Consider the following 26236-nt stretch of genomic DNA (forward strand, 5'->3'; position numbering starts at 1 on the left):
GATGACGTGAATCTGAAAACATTGTAGCGAGAGCTCTCCCGTACCCCTCCCTCGTTATAACGGAGTTAGGAGGCAATCTTCACTAATGTTCCTGTGTTATGCTGGGTACACACTAGACAATATTGTGTGTGTAGAGCAGATTTTAGTGTGTACACCCAATTCATTTTTCAAATACTTCTAACTACAGATATATTGCACAGGCTGTGCTGCAAAGTAGATGCAATATATATGGAAGATATGTCGTTTATAATGTGTAGTGTGCACGGACGATTTGACACTACATAGAGACACGATTGGAAGCTCACGATCTTCTGAACAGACATATCATTCGGATTGGAACAATGATTGTTTAGTGCAGAGGTTCCCAAACTTGGTTTTCCAAGACACCCTAACAGACCAGGTTTTAAAGGATATCCATGTTGACCACAGGTGACTTAATTGGTACCTAACTGTTGGGATGCCTTGAGGACTGCGTTTGGGAACCTCTGGTTTAGTGTGTATGTACAATATTGTGTCAAGTAGGTTGGTCGGACGTTCTATCGTTCAAGTATGTACCCCACATTACTATGCTGAAGCAAATGTTGCATCTCTATTGAAGACAGCTACCTCTATAAAGCAATTCTATTGAGCATTAAGCAAGAGAAAAATAAGCAATGGAGCAGATTCAATTAGCCGTGCTGTAAGCCATAGCTGCGGGGTTACGTGCCCAGATCTATACAACTATCATCCCTGGAAGCACTAGTTAATGCGGATTAGCGCTGATCGCACCTCAGGAGGGTTTAGTCAGAAACCCGTGGTAAGTGCACCTTCGGGGCTAGTCACGTGCAGTAACTGAATAGCTCTGGGAAACTCACCTGGAGCTAAAACCCAGAGGATAACCGAAGCGGCCCCAATGTTTGCAGAAAATTATACTATGATAAATTAATAAATAAATAAATGAGAAATAAAATGCTTGGACATCGCCTTAAGGTGAAGAAGTGAACTGGAAGGGTTCAACATAGCAACCAATCAGCTTCTACATATGTTATAGAATGTACTTGATAGATGCCATCTCAAAGCTGATTGGTTGCCATGGGCTACTTTTACACTCTTTAGAAGGCTTGATAAATCTCTCCCTTAACCCCTTTCTACTGCTTAATACAGTGTTAATTCTAGGTCTGGCGCTGGACCGTAAAAAGGGCACTGTTGCGAAGCCCTTGGCATGCGTGTGCCCAAAAAGGGGACATGACCAAGAGAAAAGGGGGGTATATTTAAAACGCACCCCCATTTCGTCACTCTTGGGGGCGTGGCCAGCACTTACGGACATGCTGGGCTGATCCGAAGCTCTCCCCTCACTGTGAATACATGCGCATCTATTCACTGGTGGTGAGCGCTGCACCGCAATTTTCCCCCATGCAGGACACTGCAGCCTGTGTGTCGGGACGGCACCCTGTACACCCGGCAGGCTGTTTCAGCAGGTTTCTGGCATGCTGACAAGGGCGCATTTTGAAGTTTTAAAATCGGGCAGGGAGCGGCACCCTGCTAAAACAGCCTAGCAGTAAGACTATTATACATTTATATCACTGACACGGAGGCCTTAGGATGACCAGGGATTTATATGGCAGCCTCGTGATTCAACCCACTGTGCAAATATTTGAAACAGCTATCAGTGGGAGCGATGTACCGCCCCATAGAGATGTGCAGGAAATCTAGCGATGTTCGGCCTACCATAATGGGCAAATATGTGAGCAGCCGAACTTCATGGTGATGTCTGGACCTGAATTGACCCCAATGATTAAGTGTTCTAAAGGTGTGGCGAGGATTTGCTATTTTTGGTTCCTGGTAATGTGATCACTAATAAAAGGAGAATCTACAAAGTTAGGATTGTAAAGTCATTAGGAAAAATGAGGTTATAATGGCCAAGGGAGCTTCAGGGAACCAGTTTAGAGACTGCAGAGGTTGCATTAAGGTTACACAGAATCTACCAATGCCGAGTAGCTCTCCACTTTTTAAGCCTCGACTTACCCTCTACATGCAGCCCAAAACATCAATTGGAGAGTCCCAGGCGCCCATATCGTTGAGGCGTTAAAAAGAAACCAACAAATATTACCCAGTTGTGGGTTTCCTTGAACGGCTGCAGCAGACCCACTTGCAGTGTCAATGTCACGTGTCAATGGGCACCAAGAAAAGTATTCGCCAGCCAATACAAATATAGTACCATTCATGTCAGGATACCAGGAGCTATCCAGGAAGGTAATACCTCAGATATTTGCCAATATTATAATTTAACACAATAAAAAATTACATCCCATACAAACGAGGAACTATTCTGGTCAGGAAACTTGCAGCTATTCATAAAAGTGTGATAATTTCATATTTTCAACAAAAAGTCAACAAAAAAAAACCAAACAAACAAACCAACCAACCAAACTTTGCTTACTGGCCCTATATCTCTAAATTACATGGTGACCACTATACTTCATAGAACTAGTCTGCTAATAAAAGTTAGCTAGGTAACAAAACTACTTTATAAACTGATCTCAGCTTAACAGACAAATATAGAGATCGATCTCCTATTATTTTTATGATCTTTTTTATAAAGTAGGTGTAAAACACATCGGTCATATAAACACAGTAGAGAACATGCAAAATATGAATAAGCAGTATCTAAAAGATAATTACAATCAAAAATAGATAAATGCTTTAGAAAAGTTTCAGTACATACATTTAAAATTTTGCGATCATCTTCTTTGAGAATACTGAGCAGAATTTCCACCAGAGAGGATATAAAGGATGTTGGAACATTAGGCATGATGAGTATTTCTTGTAAGACAGCAAGAAGACGTTTCCTGACAAGAATAAATAAGCATAAATCCCATATACACACCGTTAGCATAAGTAAAACTTAAGTCATATTACTGGTATCTCTGGACGTCCCTACTTTATATATTTATATACTGGTGCCCATTTCTTACAGACCTTAACTGTGTTCGTAAGATTCAGGATAGAAATTAAATAGTTGAATCAGGTTTTATTGTTAAGATGCAGACACCTTAGAAGTGACACTAGGTTATAGGTGAGTGTCACAGAGGTTTTCACAGCTTATTACAGTATGGGACGGACCATAGCAACTTTACCAAGCTGGGCACAGACTGATAGATTTGTGGCAGAGCTGGGGCCATTGCTATATGTAGAACATACTACAATGCTCCATCTTTATATTCTGTACAAAATAATATGAGATATGGTAAGAACTTACCCTTGTTATCTCTATTTCTACGAAGTCCATAGGGTTCCACAGGATACCTTGGGTATAGGTGTGACGTCAGTCGCAGGGCACCAAAGAGTTAAGCTTTCAGCCTCCCAGGATGCACTAGGTCCCCCTCCTATACCCCGCCCCCGGGCCAAGGCACCTCAGTTAGTTACCAAGCCATAGGCCGGAGGAGGAGAAGGAAGAGAGAGAACAAAGATCTGGACACATACAAGAATCACATTCTCACCAGAGGGAGACGGAAAACCGGTGACCAGAGCAAAGCCCATCTGCAGCACAGGTGCGACAGGGCGGGAGTCCTGTGGAACCCTATGGACTTCGTAGAAATAGAGATAACAAGGGTAAGTTCTTACCATATCTCATATTTTCTACTTCAGGGTCCATAGGGTATCCACAGGATACCTTGGGGATGTCCCAAAGCAGTATCCTTTAAGGGTGGGGACGCTCCTGTGCAGAAAGGAGAATCCGCCGCCCGAAGGAAGCATCCTGAGAGGCGAAGGTGTCAAACCTGTAATACCTCACGAAGGTATGGACAGAGGACCACGTAGCAGCCTTGCAGATCTGAACTGCCGAGGCACCACGTCGAGCTGCCCACGAAGGACCCACAGACCTAGTGGAATGAGCCTTCAGAGAAGGAGGGACCGGTAGGCCTTCATGAAGATAAGCTTCAGAAATAGCCATACGGATCCAGGCTGCCAAAGTTTGCTTTGAAGCAGGCCAACCCTTTTTACGGAAGCCAAAGAGGACAAACAAAGCGTCCGACTTCCTAAACGAAGAAGTGCGGTCAACATAAGTCCTTAAGGCCCGCACAACATCCAAAGAGGCCTCACCCACGGAAAGACCCGGTGAGTTAAAGGCCGGAACAACTATTTCCTCGTTAATATGAAACTGGGAAACAACTTTGGGAAGAAACTCGGGCCGAGTGCGGAGCACTGCCCTGTTCCCATGAAAAACCAAGAAAGGGGGTCTACAAGAAAGAGCCCCTAACTCAGAAACACGTCTGGCTGAAGCAACGGCCAGAAGGAAAACAGTCTTAGCTGTTAGCCATTTAATATCCACTGAGCCCAGTGGTTCAAACGGCGGTCCTTGGAGAGCCCTCAGGACCACAGCCAAATCCCAAGGCGCCACAGGTGGAACAAAGGGCGGCTGAATACGGAGAACACCTTGCATAAAGGTGCGCACATCCGGGATTGTAGCAATCCTACGGTGAAACCAGACAGATAGGGCCAAAACCTGTACCTTCAAAGAAGCAAGGCGAAGCCCATGATCTAGTCCCGCTTGCAGGAAGGCGAGAATCCGAGACAGACGAAACTCCCGCGGTGCATAACCTCTCGGTCGACACCACTGGAAGAACGTATGCCACACGCGATGGTATATCCTCGCGGAAGACGGTTTCCGAGCTCGTAACATGGTACGCACCACAGAGCTGGAAAACCCCCAGGACCTCAGCATGGCCGTCTCAACAGCCACGCCGCCAAAGACAGCCGAGTCAGGTCCGGGTGAAGACAAGGACCCTGAGACAGAAGGTCCGGTCGTAGCGGCAACCGCAGAGGACTGTCCACGGACAGACCCTGAAGGTCTGAGAACCAGTGCCGTCTGGGTCACGCGGGAGCTATCAACAGGAGCGTCCCTCCTTCCTGTTTGAATTTCCGGATTACCCGTGGAAGAAGGGAGACCGGAGGTAACAGGTATGCGAACCTGAACGTCCACCGGACGGACAGAGCATCCACCAGAGACGCCCCTTCGTCTCTTGTGCGAGACCCGTACACCGGCAACTTGTTGTGCCGGGACGCCATGAGGTCGATTTCTGGAAGACCCCACCTGTCCACCAGTAGTTGAAAAACGTCCGGGTGCAGGGACCATTCCCCTGGATGAACGTCCTGGCGACTTAGAAAGTCTGCCTCCCAATTTAGCACTCCCGGGATGAAGACCGCTGATATGGCCGGAAGATTGCGCTCCGCCCAAACCAGGATCCGAGAGACCTCTACGAGAGCCGCCCGACTGCGAGTTCCTCCTTGCCTGTTTATGTAGGCCACGGTGGTAGCATTGTCCGACTGGACCTGCACCGGGTGACCCTGGAGAAACCGCTGTGCCTGCAGGAGAGCATTGAAGACCGCACGGAGTTCCAAGATATTTATTGGAAGCTCCGCTTCTGTCGGTGTCCACCTGCCCTGGAACAAGTGTGGACCCGAAACTGCTCCCCAGCCCCGAAGACTGGCGTCCGTTGTCAACAGGACCCAATTTGGAACCCAGAACGGACGTCCCTTGTTGAGGTGGGTCGTCTTTAACCACCACGCAAGGGACAGGCGAACCTCCGGGGTGAGCACAATCGTCTGGAATTCAGAGACTGAGGCAGCCCGTTCCACTTGGACAGGATCAGGTGCTGCAGAGGTCTGGAGTGAAACTGGGCGTATTCCACCATGTCGAACACCGACACCATGGAGCCCAGTAACCTCATCGCCGAGTGTAAGGACACCCGGCGGCTGTGCAGACAACTGCGCACCCTTGACTGTAAAGCAGAGATCTTGTCCTCCGTCACGAAGATCCTTTGCTGTCCCGAGTCCAATAAGGCTCCAAGATGCAGAATCCTCCGAGACGGGATTAGAGTGGACTTCTGCCAGTTGATTAGCCAGCCGTGCCGTTGCAGCAGTGCAATGGTCAGGTCCAAGTGGTGTAACAGGAGCTCTGGAGATCCTGCCACCAATAACAGGTCGTCCAAGTACGGCAACATGCGGACTCCTTGCAGCCGCAGAGAAGCCGCCATGACCGCCATAGCGTCCTGTATGTCCAATGACACCATGTAGTCCCCAGGTTCCAGCGCCAGAATGATGGACCGTAGGGTCTCCATCCGAAACTTCGGGACCCGCAAAGACTTGTTGAGTGCTTTGAGGTTGAGAATCGGACGATATGACCCATTGGGTTTCTGTACCAAAAATAGATTTGAATAGAAACCCTGGCCCCTCTGGGAGAATGGAACAGGCACTATAACTCCAGCCTGGAGCATAGTGTGCAATACCTTCCGCAGCTCCGTAGCCTTGTTCCGGTCTGATGGTAGACCCGTGGTGAAGAATCGAGCCGGGGGTCTGTGCCGGAAGGAGAGGGCGTACCCGTGAGAGACCACCTCCAGAACCCAAGTGTCTGTCGTAGTGAACGACCAACACCGGGAGAACTGCAGCAGGCGGCCTCCCACCCTGGGATCCCCCAAGGGGAGACCCGGACCGTCAGGCCGCAGGCTTGTCATCTGGCTTGGGGGCCGAACGTCTGGTACTCCATGCCTGTTTCCGGGGCTTGACCGATTTCTTAGGGCCAGCCTGTCGAGGAAACGACTGTGGTTTGGGCCTGCCCTGGGCCCTAGATGACCGAAAGGACGATGGTCCAGAACCAGAAGGAGCAGCGGCCGACGGGAGACAAGCAGATTTGGCTGCCGCCAGCATGGCCACAATCTTATCCAGATCCGGACCGAAGAGAACTTCTCCGGTAAACGGCAACGCTTCCAGACCTTTCTTGGATCTGCGTCCGCCTTCCAGGATCGCAGCCACAAGGTGCGACGAGCAGCTACCGCTGCTGAAGAAATTCTAGACACCAGAGTACTAATGTCTAGAGCCGCCTCGTTGATGTAGGTGGCCGAATCACGGAGATTGCCAATCAACTCCGCCTGTTCGGCCGGACAGTCGGATTCAAAAGAAGCCTCTAATGAATCCGCCCAGCGCTCCATCGCTCTGGCAACCCAGCAAATGTCCATAGCCGGCCGTGCTGCCCCCCCCTGCAAGGGAATAAGCGGACTTCAGGCAGATTTCTACCTTGCGGTCCGTAGCATCCTTAAGGGAGGACATGGATGGCATCGGCAATGTGGCACTACGGACAAGACGGGTCACGTGAGAATCCACCTGTGGAGGGGATTCACACTTAGCAAAATAATTATCCGCGAACGGATAAGCCACCGCCAGGCGTCTCTGCGGCTGGTATCTTTTGCCAGGTTGTTTCCACGCCTCCTCTAAATGGTCCACCAACTGACCCGAAAGAGGAAAGACTGTGGCATCGCCCTTCACATCTTTGAAAAAGGCATACTTAGATTTAGCCGCTGGGGGAACTTCGTCCTCAATCACCAAGGCTGTGCGGACCGCCCGAATAAGTCCAGGAATATATACTTTGGACTTAGCATCAGCGTCCTTAGTATGGAAAGGTTCCTGATCGTAAGGATCCAGAATCTCCCCATCATCAGACGTCCCTTCGTCATCCTCATAAGGAGCGGACAGAGACGCCACCGGCCTTTTATGAGACCGCATCACAGACTCCCCTTGCAACACATCCGACAAGTGCTGTACAGAACTCGTCAGGGAGTTAACCCACGCTGGCTCCTGAGAACCCGGGAGCGGGGAAATAGGGAGACTGTGGGGTACCACCAATTGTCGTGGGAACCCCTGCATGGGTGACGACACCACAGACTGCTGGGACAAACCCATCGGAGTAAACGCGGGCTGCGGAGCTAACTGGCCCACTAAAGCTGTTAACGCCTGAGCGAAACAAGCCCAGGGCGGCTCCTGTACCGGTGCTGTAACCGTAATAGGCCGCGCCATGGACAAACACTGCCGGCAAAGGCCCTCCGCGCTACCCTCCCCCTCCGCTAACGGTACTTTGCACGTGGTACACTGTAGCCGGAGGGGAAAATCACTTTCAGACATGATGGCACCACGTATGTGACCTCTCTCACCAATTAAGTATTAAATAGGCGAGAGACCACCCTGCAGCACCGCACCGCAAGGGCTTTAGCAGAAAGAACAGGGACAGTAATAAAGCTGACAGTTTAGAGAAGAAAAGTTACAGGCAGCGCTAGCACAGTCACATACAATGCAGAGAAATAACAATTCCTGCACTAACAGCGCTGATCACTCAACTACACAGACACAGGGCCTGGTAGGACACAGCGCTGCATACACAGACCTGAGCCACAGCGGAGGAGAGGTATGCGGGGGGACCCAGACCACGATGCTTCCTTCCAGACTTCCAGCAGCGTTCACCATGCGTTGCAGAGAAGATGGCCGCCGAGGAGCAGAGAGAAGCTGGCCTGGGGGAGGAGCGCTGACCCAGGACCAGTCAGCACAGTGCAGAGAGGGCTGTGTGCAGCGGGGGAGGCGCCGGCTGTGAGACAGGGAAGGCGCGCTCCCCTGGCATGCATTTAACCCCTGGGACGCCGCAGCGCTACCGCTCTGCTGCGGTCCGCTGTCCCAGGGGGTAGTGGAAGCGCAGGTTGGTCGCCTGGCTCCACGCTGCAGCCAGTCCCCAGGGAGCCCCCTGCCTGGGGACTTAGGACCATGTGATCAGCGGGGACCCACCGCGGGACCCCGCTGCTTACCTCTGTCCCCCTTGAATCCGGCCATGGTCCGGAGCATCTGGGGTCACCGCTAGCTGTGACCCCAGACGCCCACCAGCATCCCCGGATCAGTACCGGCGTTCTGGTACCGGCGGGGTGTAGGGAAGACAGCATGGACGTCAGGACTGACTGTCCATGCTGTTCATCCAGATGTGCAGCCACAGCTGCATGAAGAAAAAGCTTCAGGGGCTCTTCTAGCCCCCACTCCAACAGGTGCACCCGACTCCGGCCGGGCAACAAACTAAACTGAGGTGCCTTGGCCCGGGGGCGGGGTATAGGAGGGGGACCTAGTGCATCCTGGGAGGCTGAAAGCTTAACTCTTTGGTGCCCTGCGACTGACGTCACACCTATACCCAAGGTATCCTGTGGATACCCTATGGACCCTGAAGTAGAAAAGAGAGTTTCATTTAATGTAGAGTAGCATAGGCCCGGCACTCAGAATCCAAACATAACGTCGGTGCCCTCCGCGTAGATATCAAACATAGTCACAAAAGGAGCAGCGGCACTCGTCAGAAGAAACACAATTAAAGTAGGGTTAAATAAACCTCTAATTTCACTTCAACGTTTCAATCATGAAGATTTTCATCAGGAAGAGTTTAATTTAATACATTTAAAATTACACACTTGTTAAAATCCACTTTGTTCTGTATTCTAAGCAGGCAGTAAATTGATGGATCACTACATACCTTCTTTTATAAAAGAACTGGTTGTTCCAGTTGATAGACAGATGGTAAGTAGTGTTCCCTTCTGACTGGAAAGCAGGACACCTGTTAACTGACTGTCACCAATGCGTTTTGGCTTCTTGAGCCTTTGTCAAGGTGTATTGGTCGGTGAACAGGTGAGTGATTAAATACCTAAAATCCAGGTGATAAAAATTACGGATTCCCGGTATTCTTAGCGGCGATGGAAGTCTGGAGATTTCCGGCAGTTGGAACGCATCCCGCTCTGCTTCCACTGGTTACCGGTAATTTTTATCTCCAATTTAATTAATTGGCAGTTGCTTTTACCATAGGTTTATGTAATAAGAAATATATCAGAATACTCAAAATCTTTATCTTTGCATATTTACCAAATACATCGAATGCTTCAGAGATGCTTGTGCTTTGAAAGACTTAACAGAATACGAGTACACAAATAAGCCTTATTGACCTACCTTCCTCCCTCTTCACTGGTATCCAGGCAGCCTATGATATAAATAAGCTGCTGCCCTATGAATGCTTTAGTCATCAGGTCTTCAATTTTAGTCATGTCAGCTTTCTCTTCTTCCGTGAGAACAGGAAGAGTTCGTAGATAACTACAAAGGTAACAGGTTTTCTTATTAAATACACACTTAAACAGAGAAAATTTACAGCATTAATCCAATATCGTTAACTGTATTTATGCGATTCAAATATCACAATGGTTCTTTAAACAGGAGTCACCTGTAAGTACGGAAAGGGTTAATTCACCCAAAACAAAATATGAATTATTGGGCAGAAGGTATAACCATTCCCAAAGCTTAGTTGTCTTGTGTCCATACATATATGTATGTGTGTATATTTCATATACTCATACACACACCTAGATATACACACACCTCTCTATCACAGGGATTTATTGTCATAATGGAATCCACACACTAAAGGAGCGTACGCACTAGACGATATGCTCCCTGAGCGATATAGTCTAGTGTGTCCCCGGCAGGGTGTGCTCAATGTCGTTCATGACATTAAGCACACCCGCTGATGAACGATATAATTAACGATATCGTTCAGCGCCGGGCTCTCTCCCCCATTTCCCTAACATGCAGCAACCTGACAATATCGTCAGGTTGGCCTGCATGTTTACCCGATGAACGATAATGACGAACGACCCGCGGGAACATGCATCGTCATTATCATTCATCGTTTTGGTGTTACAAATGGACGATAAAGTGGACGACTGAACGATAACGATATCGTTCAGTCGTCCACTTTAATCGCCCAGTGTGTACGCACCTTAAGTCTTGCATGAGCCCAGTGATTATCTCAACAATTGAATATACTGCACGTTTTCTGTTTTCCTTATACATGTTACCTTATTGATTCTTTTTCCGTTTTCCTTTATAGGTTACCTTAGAAGAACCAACTCTTGAACGTGGCCTAAATGATTAAGGACCCACAGACCTTCAGTGGGATTCAGGCAGGGTTTTTCTATTTACCTTCCTAGTTGTTTTCTTTGAAGTGTGGTCACAAGAGAAACTTCTTCTAATGTTGGGCTAAATTACATCTTTTAGTGTGAAAAATTATTTATGTAGATTCAAAAATTGTTGCTTTAACACAACTGTGATTACTAAATTAATAAAATGCTGTCCAAGAATAATAGCAAGCTCCCATTACAGAATACTGTAGGTTCTAGCTATTGTTTAAGAGAGGGATACCCAGTAGTTCCCAAACTGGGTGATGAGTCACCCCAGGGTGCTGCAAGGCACTTGCAGGGGTGCCATGGGTTGGTAGTCTAGTCCTAAATCAAACAATTTATGGTCCGTGAGATAGGCAAAACCACTGCTAGTGGCGGAAGTGCAACCGCGTGAACCACTACATAACTGAACCTAATATGACGGGTAAGCACTATTTACTGTCATTTTTGCCGATTTTCTCAAGAAAAAAATGTATGACTGTGAAAAAAAAAAAATGCTGAGACTCTAGGGCACCATGATTCCAAAAAGTGTGTGAACCACATCAGCCAAACATGCCCCAATAAACATTTCTCTCACATATTGCTGACCTTGGGGGTATGCTGGTGTTCGCATGGAAATCGGATCATAAGAATGATAGATATACAGTTCCAAATGAAACCTTGCATTCTCTACTGTATTACATCTAATCATGAAGAGGTGTGTTTGGAAGTTGCTACGGAAAGTTATTGGCAAATTCACTGTAAATAAATAGTATGTCTGTCCCTGTATCACAGACGTAAATGGGAGAAAAATGTGGGAATTCACATGAGCAGGGGGTGCCCGTACAGGGAGGTATCTGGGGGGCAAAATCCTGTTTCAAGGTTCACCAAATTAATTTGTATGTCCTCCATAGAGTCTACTATACTCCGGAGGGTCTCTACAATATGGGTCTTGGTTATAATTCTAGACTCACTAAATGCGGTGCTGAGGGATGCACTTTGTCACTTGTGCGATTGTGAGGTGTGGCCAATTTCTGGGACAGGTCTGGAGCTGTATGTGTGGCACTAAACCTGCTAGGGATTTTAAGATGTGTCTTTTTGGTGTAACATGAAGAAATCTTCTCATCTCGAATGTATTAATAGGAGCTTATTCTGTTGATTCTAGCCAAGGTCATAACTGGCAGACAACGGATAGCAGTGAAACCATCTGAGTTGATTCAATGGAAGCATTTAGTTAATTAAACTATTATTCATGAGCTCTTCCTTTATACTAGCCCTGGAATGCTACCTAAATTCCATAAAAAAAATTAACGCCATTGGGTAATTCCAGATTTGCTCATATTACTGCTGATGAGTTGGGCGAGGAGGGCCTGGGCTGACCGGTCACTTTCGGGTTCTCTGCAGTACCCTCTGTTGCGGACAGTGTAGATCATAGTTTCTCTATATGTTTCAATATTAGTTCATATGTTATATACCTGCAGTTACAATTTTTTTTTTTAAACACTGTGTTCTCTCCAGGAAAAATTTCAAACCGGGTGGCATTAAAAAGTAGCTGGGTGGGGGCCTTCGCAATAATAAAATGTTTTAAACTCTGACCTTATAATGATTTAAACTTGAAATTACATTTTATATATTAATGCTCTTCTTTTTATTAGAGGCCCAGTCGCCTGATTATGAAAAAGCTGCAAAGTCTGTAGGATCTGGTCCTTTTTATACAGCTCCCAGATACTGTCCCCACTTGCAGGCTCCCAAAGTGCCGGGTGGTGCACCCGCAAAAAACAGCCTGGGGAGAACACTGGCTCTCATCTTTTGGAAACGGAGCTGGGACTGACAGTCCTTTGTATGGGTGGGGACTGAAATTATCTTTGCGGGGATGTAGCTCCCGCATTAAGTGCCCAGAGTTATACAAGTGCCTGTCTGGTAAACCCGCAACAACAGATTTCTGCTCGCACACTTATGAGGTAGAAGCAGAAATCCATGCTAAATTAGTGCTGTGGGGCTAGTCGCGGTGTTACCACGTTCGGTGACAGCATTACGCCTGACACTTAAGCCAGGAGGATGCAGTTTACCGTGACTAAGCCCCAGGCATTATTTGTGGTAAAGTTAATCTCCCAGGTTAAGGGCCGGGAGCTATGCAGTCAATTGAATAGCTTCAGGCTACATTCTTACGAAGTGAACTGAATTCCCCTATGATATGTTAAATAAGACAAAAACAGAACAAAAACATATCTATTTATTTTAATTAAGAATATATTTATTAAGTTTGCCCAAAATCTTCCAGCAATAGGTGAAGCTCCTTGCACAGCAAACTTGTACAGAAAATAAAAAGAAACTGATACAAAATCATCAATGATCATTTCTTCTTTAAGACATAAGCTTGCACAATGAGCCCCAGTATATAAAAGAGGAACAATTTTGATTGGGAGCATAACTTACTCAATCCTCCACCTGTGGTTCAAGACTAGGAAAATGCATTTGGGCTAATTAATATCTTTAAATTACAAGGCGATACTAGGAAGAAGAAACATGGTCCCTCCCAGTGATAGGTTGTGGCCAAGTGGATGTTTAATTTAACTCCTGGCCCTGTACCTTTCCACTAGTCAAGGGCCATTTCAATTAACGCATTTAATAATGTGCATTCCACCAAGGAAACCCATAAGGGCAAACAATGTGAAATTAGCAAATGCCAATAGCTAAAGTGATCATCCTTTAAGAACGCTGCTACTACTGCGATAGAGTGACTGGTCCTTAATGTATTGGAATTGAATTGCTGATGGTAAGGGGCAAGTGGATGTAAGTCTCATGCCTTTATAGCAGTGGTTCTCAATCTCAACCATCAAGTTTTCCCAACAGGTCATGTATTAAGGATTCTATCTGTGGAGACAGGTGGGGTCATTACTGATCCAGCAAAATAGATGAACTCATCTGTGACCTGTTGGTGGTACTCGAGGACTGAAGTAGAGAAACACGGCTTTATATCATGAAGGCCAGGTACATAACCACACTCTGGGTGCTGTTCTCACCTGACTTACACCTTTTGACCAGTGGTTAAGTATTGGGGATGGGATGTAGTCACAATCCTGGCAAATGGGATGCCCGCACTTAAGAATACAGACGCTGGTAGTGGGGGGACAGGGAGGGGTTAGGCACTAGGGGGAGGGTTCGGTACTAGGCAAGGAGGGTTAGGCACTAGGGTGGGGGGGTGGTTGTTAGATTCGGGGAAGGAGGGTTAGGGGTTGAATACCTACCAACTGGTATCCTAACCCTGGTCGGGATTTTGACCGCCGGGTTCACTTACCCAACCCATTGGGGGCATAGCTCCTGAGATTATAGAATATTTCGTTGGGCTGGAAAATGCATTAAGAACAAATATATCCATTAATTTATCAAGCTTCAGATTGCCTTCTCCTCAGGATTAAGATGCATTAGAAGCAGCAGGTGACAAAACTTCAGCTGCTAAAGGAAATTCATGTCTCAGCCTACAGAAGCTTACATTCGCTGGACTATCACATAACACAGTCGGCAGAATACTTTCAACCTTTACATGAGAAAAACTTTATTGAGAGAGTTGTTTAAAAATAGGTTATTTTGACAAAATCTTACCTCAACAGATACTCCACATACACAGCTGGCTCTGGTAAAATCTGCTCTAGGGCAGACTCCGCCTCATCGCCCTTTGACTTTAAGTATTCACACAGCGTTTTCCAATACAAAACATTTTCTGGGCTCAATGTTTCCAGGGGGATCAGTTTCCTGAGAGTGAAGAGATAGAATGCATCTTAATAGCAACATAATTTTTGCAATTCGTCATTCATTATAGCGCTTCCAATAAGTATACACACTTGGGTAATATACTGTACTCCACTTGTAGGGCATCTAACATAGGATGTCCTACAAACAGCTACAATCTGAAATTCCACAATAAAAAAATAAAAAAACGCACTTGCCCTCGGTATATGTACATAAGCATACAACAATGCTTGCTTTAACTTAAATCAAACAAAATGGGACAACACCTGAATTCAGGAATATGGGTTCAATTCAATTAGCCGTGAGACCAGCAATGTGCCATTACAAATGGTGTGGAAGCACTAGCTAAGGCACATCAACTCCCCCTTTATGCACAAAAAATTAGAGATATGGTAAGAACTTACCTTTGTTACCTCTCTTTCTTCGAAGTCCATAGGGTCCACAGGGAGACCTTGGGGTTTAGGTGATGGCAAGGATATCCGGGCACCACGCAGTTAATTTTTCTCTCCCAGGATGCACTGGGCCTCTCCCTATGCCCCGCCAGAGGCACCTCAGTTCGTAACAAGCCAAAAGGAAAGAGACAGGAACACTCAAGAATCACATTCCTCACATAGGAGGAGACGGAAAACCGGTGACCAAAGCAAAGCCCATCTGAAGCCAGGTGCGTCAGGGTGGATGCCCTGTGGACCCTATGGACTTAGAAGAAAGAGATAACAAAGGTAAGTTCTTACCACGTCTCATTTTCTCCTTCAGGGTCCATAGGGCTTCACAGGGAGACCTTGGGGATGTCCCAAAGCAGTCCTTTTAAGGGTGGGGACACTCCTGTGCTGAAAGGAGAATCCACCGCCTAAAGGAAGCATCCCGAGAGGCAAAGGTATCAAAAGCATAGAACGTCAAAAAGGTCTGGATAGAAGACCACGTGGCCACCTTACAAAGCTGAACAGCCGCGGCACCACTGCGAGCTGCCCACGAGGGACCCATAGACAGAGTATAATGAGCAGTAACAGAAGGAGGAAGTGTAAGCCTCAGAGATTGGCTAGATGGCTACGAATGACTAAGTCTGCTTATTGACTGGCCATCCCTTCTTGTGAAATCCGTACAAGAGAAACAAGGAGTCTGACTTCCGAAGGGAACTGGTACGTTCCACATAAATTTTGAGGGCCCGCACCACATGCAAGGAGTCCTCTCACCTGCTGAGAGGTCTGGAAGCTGAAAAGCTGGCACAACAATTTCCTCATTGATGTGGAAACTGGAAACCACCTTAGGAAGGCACTCAGGGCGAATCCGAAGCACCGCCCTGTCTTGGTAAAATATCAGAAGTAGGGAGCAACAGGAGAGTGCCCCAAAGTCTGACACTCTTCTGGCAGAAGCTATGCCCAGAAGAAAAAAACAGTCTTAGCTGTAAGCCATTTGAGATCCACTGAAGCTAGAGGTTCAAATGGAGGGCCCTAAGTACCAAAGCCAAGGAAGCAGGGAGAACGGAGGGAACAGGTACTCAAACTGGAAGGTCCACTGTACAGACAAAGCGTCCACTAGGATTGCCTCAGCATCTCTTGTTCTGGACCCGTACACTGGCAGTTCGTGATAGTGTCGGAAGGCCATGAGCTGCACATCTGGAAGACCCCACTTATCCACTAAGAGCTGAAACACCTCTTGGTGAAGAGACCATTCCCCTGGATAAACATCGTGACTGCTGAGGAAGTCCGCTTCCCAAATGAGAACTCCTGGAATGAACACCTCTGTCATTGCCGCCAGACTTAGAGTTCCTCCTTGATGATTGATGTAAGCCACAGTTGTGGCGTTGTCTGACTGAACTTGCACGGGTCTTCCGTGAAGTATGAGTTTGGCTTGCTGAAGGGCCCTGAAAACCACAAACAAAAAACAAAATGTTTGGGGCCCTGAAAACTGCATGAAGCTCCAATATGTTGCTTCGCAGAGCCGACTCCTCTGCTGTCAACCACCCCCTAAAAAGGAGTGTGGACCTGTCACTGCGCCCCAACCCCAGAGACTGGCGTCCATCGTCAGGAGGACCCATTCCGGAATCCAAAAAGGGGTGCCCCTTGGTGGGGTGACATGTCTGCAGCCACCAGGCAAGGGACAGACACACCTCTGAAGAAAGCACCATCGTTTGTGCCTTTATCCGATGGGGTAATCCGTTACACCTGGAGAGGATCAATTTCTGCAGAGGCCTGGAATGAAACTGAGCATATTCCACCATATCGAATGTTGATACCATGGACCCCAGTACTTGCATTGCTGAGTGGATTGATACTCGGCGATGAGAGACCTGCGACTTTGCCAGGGAGAAAATGGCCGCCAGAGACCTCAGAGGGGGGAGTTCCTGTGGGAGGAGTGCTGCCTCAGTTCACCTAGACCGCAGTGGAAAGGCGCGCTGTGCAGAGGAGAGGAGTCGGCTGTAAACAGGGAAGGCTGCCTCCCCTGGCTGGTGTTTAACACCTGGGAGGCTGGAAGTGTAATTTTCTTTATTTATTGTGCCCCGGAATCTTGTCCCCAGGCTGGTCTAAGTGGAAGCGCAGGTTTCTAGGCCTGGCTCCACTGCCATCATCCCCCGGTCCGTCCGTTGAGATCCAGGGGGTAAGGACTGCAACAAGAGGATCACCGCAAGCGATGGTCCGCGACTTACCTGTCTCCTCGTGAATCCGGCTGCAGTCCTGGGAGTACCGCGGCTTCTGGCTAGCACAGACCCCGGACTCCCGCTATGATACCCGGATCAGTACTGGCGTCTCGGCACCAGCGGGGTGATGGAGCAGCAGCGCGGACGTCCGCTAGTAGAAGTAAATCCGAAAATCTTGCGCTACAGTGGCCCGACTCCGGCCGGGCACCAAACGAAACTGAGGCGCCTCTGGCCCGGGGGCGGGTTATAGGGAGAGGCCCAGTGCATGCTGGGAGAGAAAAATTTACTTTGTGGTGCCCGGATGTCCTTGCATCACCTAAACCTCAAGGTCTACCTGTGGAGCCTATCGTGGATTTTCGTACATAAGGGGCTGTGAAGCGAAAAACCTCTATAACGTACGAGTGACATGGAGTATACTGTAGTAAAGAGTTATTAAAATAAGCATTCAGCTTATGAGGCCAGTAAAAAAGCTTGGGCCCAAAGACTCGGACCTGTGTTTAGCAGCAAGTGCTGACATTTTATTGATTTAGATGAAATCTATAAAAACGCCTGTTTTAATTTATTTTATCAAAACCAACAAATGAAATAGGCACACAAGTACGTAAACATTACGTCATAAATCTTTTATAGAATAATATGGTAACATCACATACATACACAGAATGCTATGCACAAAACTAAACGTTCTATCCACAGGTTTATTTTTAAAAATATCCAGTCATTTTTTACCTTTCATCAATGTTTTTGCACTTTTCCACAAGCTCGCCGAGAGAAGAGAGAGAGAACATCGCATTCAGTGCGGACACAGCGACTTCCGGAGAGTTTTCTACATCCAGACGATGAAGCAACTCCAAGATGTTTCCCTCCGTATATTTCAGCCATGATTGCAGTAGCTTCTTCTGCATAATTTCTTTCACCGCCACTAAAATAAATATATAGCAATGAATTTAAAGTTTAATTCGTGTTTAACATTTCAAGGACATAGAAATGATATTTTAGTTGTGATTTATGGGTGGAGGTCATTATAGACTGAAAAGTGTTGTAGCACGATGGAGCTATTCATTAGAAAACTGGCCATGTGCAGCCCACACATTATGTAGTCCTCAGAAACCCTCCGCATGTGATCTCACCTGATCTGTCGTTAAGGCCTTGTTGCAAGAGTTTAACTCTTTGGGCAATGGTTAATGCTCTTATGTGAACCTTTTCCGCCAAAACCTTTATTAGGAGAAGAAAATAGACACTGAGCACATTTGCAAACTAACACTTAACATATAATGCAAGTCCATTTACATCCATCCATTGCCAGCACTGTACATCTCTTAGCCGCTATCCCCTTGTGATACCATACATCACACTGCTGCAAATCACCTGGTATGCAAGCTTCCGCACAACTTCCTTCACGTCCATGGTGCGACCCACAATTTTTGGCAAGGTTCTGGCAGAAGGAGCAATACAAGACAACACCGCTCTCCGTACTTCTGCATTCAAATCGTTCTCCAACAAGTGCATGTATACTACAAAGTAAAGGATAGACAGTTACTGACTTAATATGGACGTTAACATGAGCAAAACATGCATGTGAAGAGATCTGCATGTATCCTACAGGAACATGCATATCTCCACAAGCATTACTTCAGCAATGTACTCTGCTGCTGTGTCAGCTTTGCTTCCAGCAAGGTGGTAATAATGTTGGCAACGCCATCAAAGGCAGGAGCCTGTACAATGCTTGTTGACTTGGCATAAAAGGATTTAAAGACTGAAATTTAAATGGCACAAAATGCACTTAAGTATTGTTATTTTAATACCAATGTTTTTTTTTCTGTAACTCTGCACGTTTCCCTTTAGCAGGTAAGCGAATTTAAAATATAAATTGCATAAATGCCATAGCTTACAGATAACGGGACACATTTATATTCTACACTAAAAGGCTGCCAGTACAAGACAAAAAGCCTAAACAGCCAAGCATGGCATGCCAGTTATTACTCTTCACACTCTGACATCACAGGCCACAGAATTTAGTTTTCTTCTAAATAATTTGAGAGTTTGAAACAGTCACTAGGACGCACTGTCCGCACTTATCAGAGAGTACAGCAATCTCTCCCATCCTCAGCAGCTGTTTACAGGCTATAGCAAGGACGGCACAGATCACAGAATATATTCCAGCGTGCCAAGTATAAACTTTTCAGTAAACTACATTATGAGGTTGTAAAAACAACAATGTAGTATTATGAAGAGATTAGTTTTACATGTGTTACAAAACAGTCTGTGTAATGTAGTCTGTATAGATATGCTAAATAATATTATACACCAGTGCAATAAAAACTTTATTCTCACCATTAGAAACAGGACAATTTACATCACTTGGGTCCTGAAGCCTAGCCAGAGCCAGCACTGCTTGAATCCGCACGTTGGGTACACGGTCTGTCACACGTATCAGCATGGCATCATGGATCTTATCAAACAAATCATCGTCAATCTGCGCATTTTCTGGCAGGTTTACCAATAGCTTATAAATAAGCTGGCAAACTCTGAACCTCACGGCCATGCTATTAGCAGTGTGAGACTGAAACAAGCCAAAACGAAAAATTACAGATTATTAAGAATAGATTGCATAATATTACATTTATCTACACATACAGTTCTTAGGTGGTTTACGCCATCTAGTGTTAGCAGTGTAAACTTTGCTCTAGCCTCCATACCTTCACGCAATCTCTGAAAATCAACCTAATTCAAGTTTAGCAACTTCCCGAACCACACTAAGATTTTAGGATATTCATTTTACATGATTGTTTCCAAGAGTAAAACGGCACAAAGATTATGCAATATAAACAAATGTTAATAATGGTTCAACATGAAACGGTTGCATTTGTTTCCAGTACCCTTTTACCAAAAGTAACTGCTTCTGAAGCTTTGGCATCAACCACACAGTGGTTGACAACTAGGTTATGAGGTGCCCAGGTGGCTGCTTTGATCTGCTTGATGTACCACCCTTCTCAGTGATGTAAACTGATTCACCTATGTAGCCATCTAGCATCTGGCACTTTAAAGGCTGCCTGTCTCTTTTTAGGACAAGGGACACAAAAGGCGAATCAATTTTTTTTTTCTTAAGCCGCGGTAATAAATGTGCGCCCAATGTAGCATTTCAATTGTTTTTCGGCACACCCAATTAGACCAGGTTTAGTCATTTAAAATGGCTATACTCGGCTAAAGTCCTGGTTAAGGTGCTCAAGCTGCAGTTAGGGGCACAAACCACGGATTCATCGCACATTTCTGCTCGTCACCTCAGGAGGCAGCGTGCAGTAATGCCGCGCGCCAGCAGCTATCATGCCCGAACGGAGCAAAAGCTATTGGGTGCCCATCACTGACAGCCGCCAATGCACAAAGCAGGACTTTAGACAGTTTTAGCTGCTGTACACGCTAAAGCCCATGCTTTTGGGCATGCACACGCAACATGGGTGCCCAAACAGAGCAATGATTGAATTGCTCCATTTGGTGCCCAAAATACAATTGAATCGCCCCCCTCAGAGAATTAAGTATTTGCTTTTTGGTCACAGATAACCATGTCTTAATTGGAACAGAAAGAATTAACCCAACAGAAGTATATCATGCAGGCTTACTTTTCTTTCTTGAGAAATAAGTTTACTTTAGACCAACTATCTGGATTAGAAATATAAAAGTTCTCGCAATATTCTCCCTATGAAGCAGAAGACCACTACATGTACACACTTTAATCAAGTGACAACGCCAGGAAGTTGCTCTTAAAATAGAAGGGGTATTTTAGAGAAAAATTCTTATACATACATAACTGCTAAATACAGTCAGTCAATCGATAATGACAGATTCGCTATGTTTACTGTGCCCTATGTAAGGCATGACACTGAGCTCACCAATTAGAAGATTCATTGCTTTGAATTGCTTTGTGCAGTAAAAAATAAACACGCTATTCCGGATTCTGACACTTTTTTTTTTTTAGAAACAATATTATCCTTTAATATTATATATAAAGCTAGGTGTTCGACTCCTGCAGGGGCGGGCAATAAGCGGCCCTCCAGCAGTTGTTGAACTACAAATTCCAGCATGCCTTGCAACAGTTTTAGCACGGCCACATAGCAAAACTGTGGCAGAGCATGCTGGGATGTACAGTTCTACAGCAGCTGGGGGGGGGGGTCGCTTATTGCCCACCCCTACAGCTAGAGCCAAAAGAAAGGAGCCAGAAGGTTCCCAAAAAAAAAATATATATATATATTTTTTTTTTTTAAGTAAGTATGTATATATGTATGTATGTATGTATGTATGTATGTATGTATATTCTATGCTATCATATCGATGGCACAGATAGGGATTCTGTGAAAAATATTTTATTTAGCACAGAAATAGTAGTAAAAAAAAAAAAAAAAAGAAAAACACACCAAAAAACCCTACACACACCCCAGCAGCATAAAATTATACATTGCTTTTCAAACAGACAGGATAAAACAATGGCCACTCATACCTGTAAAAGGAAATTAAATAGGAAATTGACCGGGGAATTTTCTTCATCCATTTCATCTTCCTCCTCATTATCAGAGTTGTGGAAAGAGGTTACAAACTTCGCCACAAAATCCATAACTCTTTCTACAGCAGGTTCTCTCCTGTACATTATTAAAGGGTACTTCAAGTAGTGAATGAATTCTTCCAGAAAAATGGATTTATCATCAATCTGTGAGATCCAAAATAAATAAAAGTCAGTCATTTCTGAAATAGACAAGTAAGAAAGTATCCAATTTGTTTATAGAAAGAAAACCAAAATAAAGCCGCACATCCACTAGGCAATAGGGTAACGACAGTACGATTACAACATTGTAATCGTACAGTCGTTCTCCATCCCCTGCAGTGCCTACTGAACGATTAGTTGTTCAATGTAGGCATCCTCCTTCATCCCCAAACATGGTCAATCTGTTATCGGCAGATTGACCTGCATGTGTGGGAGATGATTGATGTCTGAAACTACCAGAGGGAGCGTGCATTGCTGGTCGTTTCCGACATTATAGTGCACGATTAATGAGCGTTTCCACGATTACGATGTTGTAAGTGTGCAATCGCTCATTACTATCGCCTAGCTGATCTGCGCCTTTAGACTGGGCAATTAGTAATTATGGAGAAATATGCCATTTATGTCTCTTTAATGCCAACTCAGTAGCAGGAAAATTGCCTTATTGCAGTTGGTAGTACAGATAATCTATCTCTCTGTAATTTAATTTTTAGTGTTAAAGTCCAAATTTGTGTACGATTGGTCAGGAGGATTCCCACCCTACATGTCAGAGTCAGGACCATCCTGGCAGGATAAAATGAACTTAAATGCTATAAAGAACATTGCAAACATACAAATTGTTCCGGATGGCAAGGCTTTTTGGACTTGCCATAAAATACCTTTAACCTGGGACACATGAATTACACCCCTTTCACATCGCAATTGGCAGGTCGCCGATTTAGAGGCTCAGTCGCACTCAACTATACAATTGTCGCACATCATTAATTAGCAAAGGCTGCTGGTGCCCCCTATTCGCATTGCGACAAGTTTAAAATAAAATAGACATCCGGCGCTAGTAGTCTCAGGGGGTATGGCGCGCCAGGACGGGCTTTTACCATGACGGCAGCAAAGATGTATAAGATTGTGTTTCATTTAGGAATGGACATTTGTTTAGCAAACATCAATCATTTGTTACCGAGGGTCGATGTATTCCATCGATGCAGGAGGTCTGATGTTTCCCTGCCATGTTTTACAATGGTAACGAGGGAACGTGCCCCCCATCATCTCTCCCTTAGCTTCACTCCCCTTTCTGATTGGCCTGCTGCCATCATGCACCTGCATGGTTTACTGCAATCAATGGTAGGGATGACCATCAATGTGTCCACCATCAATGGAAAACACAGAAGGTACAGATGTGTCCAGCTACATCGCTGCGGCAGATGCAGCAAATCGCACCACACATGGCATGAAGTGTGCACCCGTGAGTGAATACGCGCACTGCGATTGCATCCGCGCCTCCACAGGACTGTCACATCACTGCCCTTACAGCATTGCTATAATCACCGGCGATTGTGGCCCCTCCCCAAGTGACTTCACACGGAAGGGGCGTGACCTTCATCGGGTCCGCAAATGTTATATGTATCAAAATGGCCCTCGGCAGAAAAAAAGGTTGCCCAGCCCTAGCGATGGCTGGCAATGCGGCCACTCACTCTTTTCACTGTATGCAAGTGAACCGGGGGTGGGGCTGGGCTGATGACGGACAGCTGAGCTCAGCCAGTGTGAAGTCAGCGAGGTAGTGAGGGGCAGAGCGAATCACAGTACTGAGTTGAGCCACATTGCTCAACTCAGTGGAGTGTCTCGGGACACGGCTTTTTAGATTCTGCAGAGCTGTAGCAAGCAGGGGTGCCAGCGACTGTGGGTGAGTCACTGACAGCTCCGGCCCTCGCACTACAGAACAAGCTTGTGCACGGACTCTCCCGAGTCAGTACACTCTTCCCCCCTAAGCTCTGGCAGTAGCAGCGCAACTCCGAGTGAATGGCTGACAGCTCCACCCCCCGCAATGTGATCATCCTACTGTACTGACTCTTCTGAGTCAGTGCACACCCACCGAGCTGAGCCCCGGCAGTAGCAGTGCGACTGAGTGAGTCGCTGACAGCTCCGCCCCCTGCACTGCTGATCCGACTTGATCAGTGCATACACACCGTAGCCCTGGAGGTAGCGGGTCCTCCTCCCACTGACAACAGACTGAGGTGGGTGTATCAACACATCAAACGTTGAGTGACTCGAATCATTCGAACATCTGAATGATTTGAGTCATTGTGTTGACATACTCACTTAGTAGCCATCTCTAGAGCGAGGCCGGCCGGCTCATCCCAGCACACGCTCACTGACGTGTTGCCGATTCTTTTGAATTGAACTGTAAGCTGCCGTGATCAGAGCCAAAGGCGGCGCAGAGCTACTGGCTGACAGCATAGTAGCTCTGCACTGCAGCAGAAGTGTGAAATTCAAAAGACCACTGGACCCATGGATACCATCAATGGTGTGAAACCATCTGTATCTCCACCATCGATGGTTTCTACTCATCAATGGAAAAAGTACAGATGGCACCATCAATACCATACCCGTTGTTGTATATCCCTAGTTTTGATTAGGAAGCTGACCTGGCAATCATCAAATGTAGAGCCCTAAATTATTTCTGCACCATGAAGGTATGATAGCGACAATCATCTACTCTGCCTACAGGCAGCAGCACTGGGAGCCAAGGCTGCATAGTTGCCAAGTCCGCTTATAACAAGCGGAATTGGGCTTGTTTTTTTCCCCAGTTGCATGTTTTTGGGTTTCTTTATTTTTTAGGAAGCTTGTTTTTGGGCTTGATAGCCAGGTCCCACTACTAAGGTGAGCAAATGTTATATAGCTTTCACCAATCCATTTATGTTTAGCTGTCTGTATGTGTATCTCTCTGTATATGTATTATATAGATTTGGTTAACTAGAATGACTCGTTTAAATGATCAATAGAAGTTACATTTTCCCATATGTCAGTTATTTTGTTTTGATGTGTTTGTTTAAATTGCTCTTTTGTCCTGTACTTTACCACGCACAGAGGGTCTGATTCAACAATGCACACTAGTTGCTTGGGAATCTGCGCATTTGCAGAAGGGGTCCTGCTATATCACACAGGCACCTGTATGCATTTGCCTGATTGACAGGCAGAGGAGTTTGTGGGGCAGAGATGGCCTGCGTTCCTGGAAGCGGGGGCATGTTGCCTGTTTTCTGCATTCACGAAAACGGGGGCATGTAGCCCTCGTTTTCCAGACGTGGCAAGGCTAGGATCTGCATACATGGACGCAGACTTCCTGGCCTTGCATGATGACAGAACATGGCCAGCTTCAGCTACCGCAGCCTGACCAAAGGTGCAACCATCGCGATCGATGGTTGAAATGGTGATCCCAGACTGCCACCTTGGTCGCAGCCTGGGATCGCAGATATAGCAAGGAGATTTCAGGCACCTTCTGCTGTATTTGCATTTTAGAAAGGGCAGAATTACAAAGCTGCTTGTGTGCGGCTTTGCAATTCCATCCTATGCCGAATCAGGCCCAGAGTGCCCTGCGCTTTACTTCGCACAGTGGAGTCTATTCGTAGAGCAGGGAAAAGCCGTGTTTTGCAAATATTTATATGTATTTTAATAAAATGAACTTTGTGGTTTTCATTAAATTACCCCCGCCCCACCATATTACGGTGGGCTTATGTTTTAGGCTTTATCAGAATGGGTTGGGCTTGTTTTTCACTCAAGAGTTGCTTGTTTCTCATTTCAGAGTTGGCAACAGTGCTAGGCTGGCAGGAACACCAGAAGGTACAAGGTATGGTAGTATCTGTTGTTCTCCTGCTGCTGTGTAACTACAAATCCCAGCATGCCCTAGCAGTGAATCCCCTACACCCACCTTATCGTAGGTGACCCTGAGGGCGGAGACCAGCTTGGCATGGTTCTGGTGCGGTTTCTGTGACAGGTCAAAGACTTCCTTAATCTGGAGACCTTTCTTCTCCACGGTCATGTCTGCAACTCGTCCCCCGCTGCTTATTACTAGTAGGACAGTCACGCAGCACCGAGCAGCAGTCCGCCAGTTACTAATTTCCCCAGATCGGATCCCGCCCGCAACAACGTTCAAAAATCTGCGCCTGCGCGCTGCAGAATCGCACTCAGCACCACGTGACCGGCGAGCGTCAGCGGAGAAGGAGGAAGGGGGAGGGCCCGGCGCGCTCACCGGCCGCACTGACCTGCGCATGCGTATTCGTGCATTTCTTCTCCACTACTTGTAGTTAACAGAGCTGGTGGTGGCTGCTGGTGCTGTACGGAGAGCGCTGCAGATTGGGCCAGTAGCTGCGCAATATGACAGTCTGAAAAGAAAAGTTCTTTATCTGTTGTTAAACCTCTGCATTCAGGAAATCAGAGAGCACATAATAGAATTTATTTACAAACAATACAAAGTGTTGAAGCATAGAAATGACAGACATGGGAGTTATGGTGCATACACACGATCAGATTTTTCCTTCAGATATGAACGATAACGATTTAAAAATCGTTCAG

The 26236-nt window shown here is 46.3% G+C and overlaps 1 protein-coding gene across 1 annotated transcript in view; it reads right to left on the bottom strand.

Moving 5' to 3' along the window:
- NCAPG (non-SMC condensin I complex subunit G) overlaps positions 1-25920 on the bottom strand; it is an 88165-nt gene extending 62245 nt beyond the window's left edge. Inside the window, exons 1-9 of the mRNA XM_088450598.1 lie at positions 25593-25920; positions 21635-21841; positions 19477-19705; positions 18511-18656; positions 18273-18357; positions 17872-18064; positions 14361-14510; positions 9775-9915; positions 2705-2828 (exon numbers count right to left, since the gene is read on the bottom strand). Of these exons, the coding sequence (XP_088306724.1) occupies positions 2705-2828; positions 9775-9915; positions 14361-14510; positions 17872-18064; positions 18273-18357; positions 18511-18656; positions 19477-19705; positions 21635-21841; positions 25593-25703 (1386 nt within the window). The 5' untranslated portion in view covers positions 25704-25920. The remainder of the gene's footprint in view (positions 1-2704; positions 2829-9774; positions 9916-14360; positions 14511-17871; positions 18065-18272; positions 18358-18510; positions 18657-19476; positions 19706-21634; positions 21842-25592) is intronic.
- Positions 25921-26236: the final 316 nt, after the last annotated feature.

Source organism: Taudactylus pleione, unplaced genomic scaffold (assembly GCF_031769625.1).
Source record: "Taudactylus pleione unplaced genomic scaffold, aTauple2 ptg000520l, whole genome shotgun sequence".
NCBI classification, from domain to species: Eukaryota; Metazoa; Chordata; class Amphibia; order Anura; family Myobatrachidae; genus Taudactylus; species Taudactylus pleione.